The sequence below is a fragment of the Acanthamoeba castellanii genome, assembly GCF_000313135.1.
Source record: "Acanthamoeba castellanii str. Neff unplaced genomic scaffold scf7180000084566, whole genome shotgun sequence".
Classification (NCBI taxonomy): Eukaryota; Discosea; order Longamoebia; family Acanthamoebidae; genus Acanthamoeba; species Acanthamoeba castellanii.
This window is the reverse complement of record NW_004457302.1, coordinates 17,287-20,373: the sequence shown is the minus strand read 5'-3', so window position 1 is coordinate 20,373 and position 3,087 is coordinate 17,287. Positions and strand designations below refer to the sequence as shown.

Below are 3,087 nucleotides of genomic sequence, written 5' to 3'. Positions count from 1 at the left end.
ATTTTTATTTTTTTGGGTACTCAACTCACACCATTTCTTGCAAGGCCTGCGCTTCGAAAAACACGATGGGCGAGGCCACACGACCCACCTGGCTCGCAGCGCGGGCCAGAAGCGCAGGCAGGTCATCGACGGGCACGGACTCGATCTCGTCTTCTTCGTCATCCTCCTCGCCACGGGTTCCGTTCTCATTCTCATTGTCATTGTCGTCATCATCGTCGGCCGCCTGGTCGGCGACGAACCGATCGACGACCAGTTCGCTTCCGTTGTTGTCTTCGGCGAATTCCTCCTGCGTGGGCAGCGAGCGATGGGCGTGGCGCGCTGATGATGATGATGACAACGACGACGACGACGACGGAGCACCGGCGCCACAAGTGCGGCGTCGTCGGGTGAAGAGGAGGTCGAAGAGGGCCGACGAGGCCGAGAAGCGGGGCAGGTAGAGCAGGAGGCCCAGCTGCAGCAGGGCCAAACCGAAGAGGGGCGCCTGCATGAGCTCGACCCCGATCAGCCGGAAGCGCAGGTCCCACGTCTGGTCGTTCAGCAGCACCACGCGCCACATTCCTGCCATTCCACATCACGCGTGTTGTTTGTGTCAGCGCACTACACACACCGCACAACACGACAACGACACACCGCACGCACACATGCACGCACGCACACGCACACACAGGATAAGAGAGTGCGGACCAGGGAGGAGGAAGACGCCGTAGCAGCCCTCGAGGGCCTTGATGACGACCATGCCCATCACGGCGACGAGCAGCGTGTAGTGTGCAAACAGATAGCGCTCGACCACCATGGCCGCCTGCAATCGCATTCACCACCATCAGACACGACGCCAAAACGACACAATACGCACACCGACGCACACCGACGCACACGACACACGACATACGACACACACGATGCGAGTTGGTGTACCTGGTAGGCGGCGGAGCAGCTGCAGCGGAGAGTGCTGCGGAAGGAGGTCTTCCAGCCGCCCGGCCACTGGTGGTGATCTCCGCCCGGAGTGAGTGAGGACGAGGGGTACAGCTGATAGACCAGCACCTGCGGCGCCATCGACAACAGGCCCGCCCCCGCCACCAGCGCCGTCTCGTGCACGCTGGCGTACATCGCACGCGCGATGAGTTGCTTCCTATGCGTGTGTGCGGCGTGTGTCGTTGTGTGCGGGTACCAATCGGCGGCGCGGAGTCGGCGGATGGTGCGGTAGACGACGACGAAGGAGTGGAGGTGGGCGAGGATGAGGAACACGAACACGCTCATCACCGGAATGAGGGCCAGATAGAGGTAGGCGTCCACGTCAAAGTTCCACAGCGTAAAGTCCCAATCGTTGCCCTGTGTGTGTGTGTGTGTGTGTGTGTGTGTGTGTGATATGTGTCATCCATGTGTCATGTGCGGTTGTGTGTGTGTGTGTGTGTGTTGTGTGTGTGTGTGTGTGTGTGTGTTGTGTGTGTGTGTGTGTGTGTGTGTGTGTGTGTGTGTGTTGTGTGTGTGTGTGTGTTGTGTGTTGTGTGGTGCGAACTATACCTGTTGCTTGCAATAGAGGACGACGGCCACAATGTTGATCAGGTAGTAGGTGCCCACGACGACGAAGCTGCCGAGCAGGGCCTGCATGTCCTGCGCCGCCTCCGAGCCCGCGGTGTCGCGTTCCGCTGCGTCGTTCAGCTCCGCCACCACCACCACCGAGCCGTCGTCGTCCACCTCCTCCAGCGCCGATAGCCCATCGCCCATCCCTGCATCATTGTCATCGTCACCATTACCCCATCATCATCATCATCATCATCATCATCATCATCATCATCATCATCATCATCATCATCATATCTATCGTCAGGCTTGTACCGTTGATGGTCAGCGGCCGGCGGAGGCCTCGGCGAGCGAGTGCGCGGCCCGCGCGGATGAGGCGCCTGGCCAGCGGCACCGCGCCGGCGCGCCACACGTACGCAGGGATGGCGCGCGGGTTGGCCAGCGAGTAACGCTGGACGAGGCCCAGCACCAGACCCAGCGCGACCAGGGTGACGCCCAGGTTGATCAGCACGTTGCGGGTCACGCGCGCCTCGAGCTCGTCGTCGCGGTTGGCATACCAGGCGCGCAGCAGGTGGTTGGCCTTGGCCTTGTAGCATTCCACGCGTGCCTCGGGCGTCGCGGTCGTTGCTGACGTCATGCAGTCGTCCGTCGTCGTGTCAGAGACAGAGTAGTTTAAGGTGGCGGTGAGCGGCCCCATGTCGACGTCGAGCACCTGGAGGAGCTCGTAGACGAGGGCCTTCTTCTGTAGGAAGAGGTCGCGGTAGACGGCCTCGCGGTGGTGCGGGTCGGCGACCAGGAGGTGGTCGATGACCTCCTCGACCACGAGGCCCAGGCTCTGGCGCGGCAGCGGAATGCCAAGCAGGCCGCACACGGTGCCGACCACGGCCAGGTTGCTCTGCGCCCGCTCGGCGCTCAGGCCGTAGGTCAGTGTCGACGTCGCGGCCTGGTTTGCGACGATGTCATCGTCAGTGTCGACGTCACCGGCCGATCGCTTGGCGCCTTCGTAATTGGCCGAATCGTCGCCGCCGCCGTCGGACCCGCCGATGGGCAGCTTGGGCTCGGGCAGGTCGCTCTTGTCCGACTCGGCCGGCGGGTAGTCCACCTTGACGCCCTTGCCCAGGCCGCTCCCGCGCTGGTACACGATCAGCGGAATCGCCTTCAACTGCGGGTGAGTGCCTACACCGCGCCGACGACATATTACCAACCGCGGATCAGGAAAAGCTTGAAATAAATACGCACGCACGCACGCACGCACGCACGCACTGCACATGACACAACGAATGGCGCACCTCCGTGACCGCCGCGGTCGATATGGCCGTGATCGGAGGTGATGACGAGCGTGGTCTCGTTGTCGAGGAGGTCCACCAGACGGGTCAAGACCTGTGTCGTGTTGCTGATTGCCTGGTCACGATACAACGGCGTCAAAATTTCACTCACACATACTCACACACACAACACACACACTCCCATCACGTGCGCTTTCCGCACACGAGACACACACACACACACACACACACAAGGAGAGTACCTTCTGGTAGGTGTTATAGGGGTTGTAGTCGGTGGTGA

The 3,087-nt window shown here is 61.6% G+C and overlaps 1 protein-coding gene across 1 annotated transcript in view; it reads right to left on the bottom strand.

The window, feature by feature from the left end:
- Positions 1-25: 25 nt before the first annotated feature.
- Positions 26-3,087, bottom strand: part of ACA1_329960 (MBOAT family protein) — a gene marked incomplete at both ends in the record, with an annotated part of 4,742 nt that continues 1,680 nt past the window's right edge. The window contains 9 exons of the mRNA XM_004334428.1: positions 26-318; positions 361-558; positions 685-799; positions 916-1,041; positions 1,078-1,096; positions 1,169-1,329; positions 1,522-1,727; positions 1,837-2,697; positions 2,811-2,922. Of these exons, the coding sequence (XP_004334476.1) occupies positions 26-318; positions 361-558; positions 685-799; positions 916-1,041; positions 1,078-1,096; positions 1,169-1,329; positions 1,522-1,727; positions 1,837-2,697; positions 2,811-2,922 (2,091 nt within the window). The remainder of the gene's footprint in view (positions 319-360; positions 559-684; positions 800-915; positions 1,042-1,077; positions 1,097-1,168; positions 1,330-1,521; positions 1,728-1,836; positions 2,698-2,810; positions 2,923-3,087) is intronic.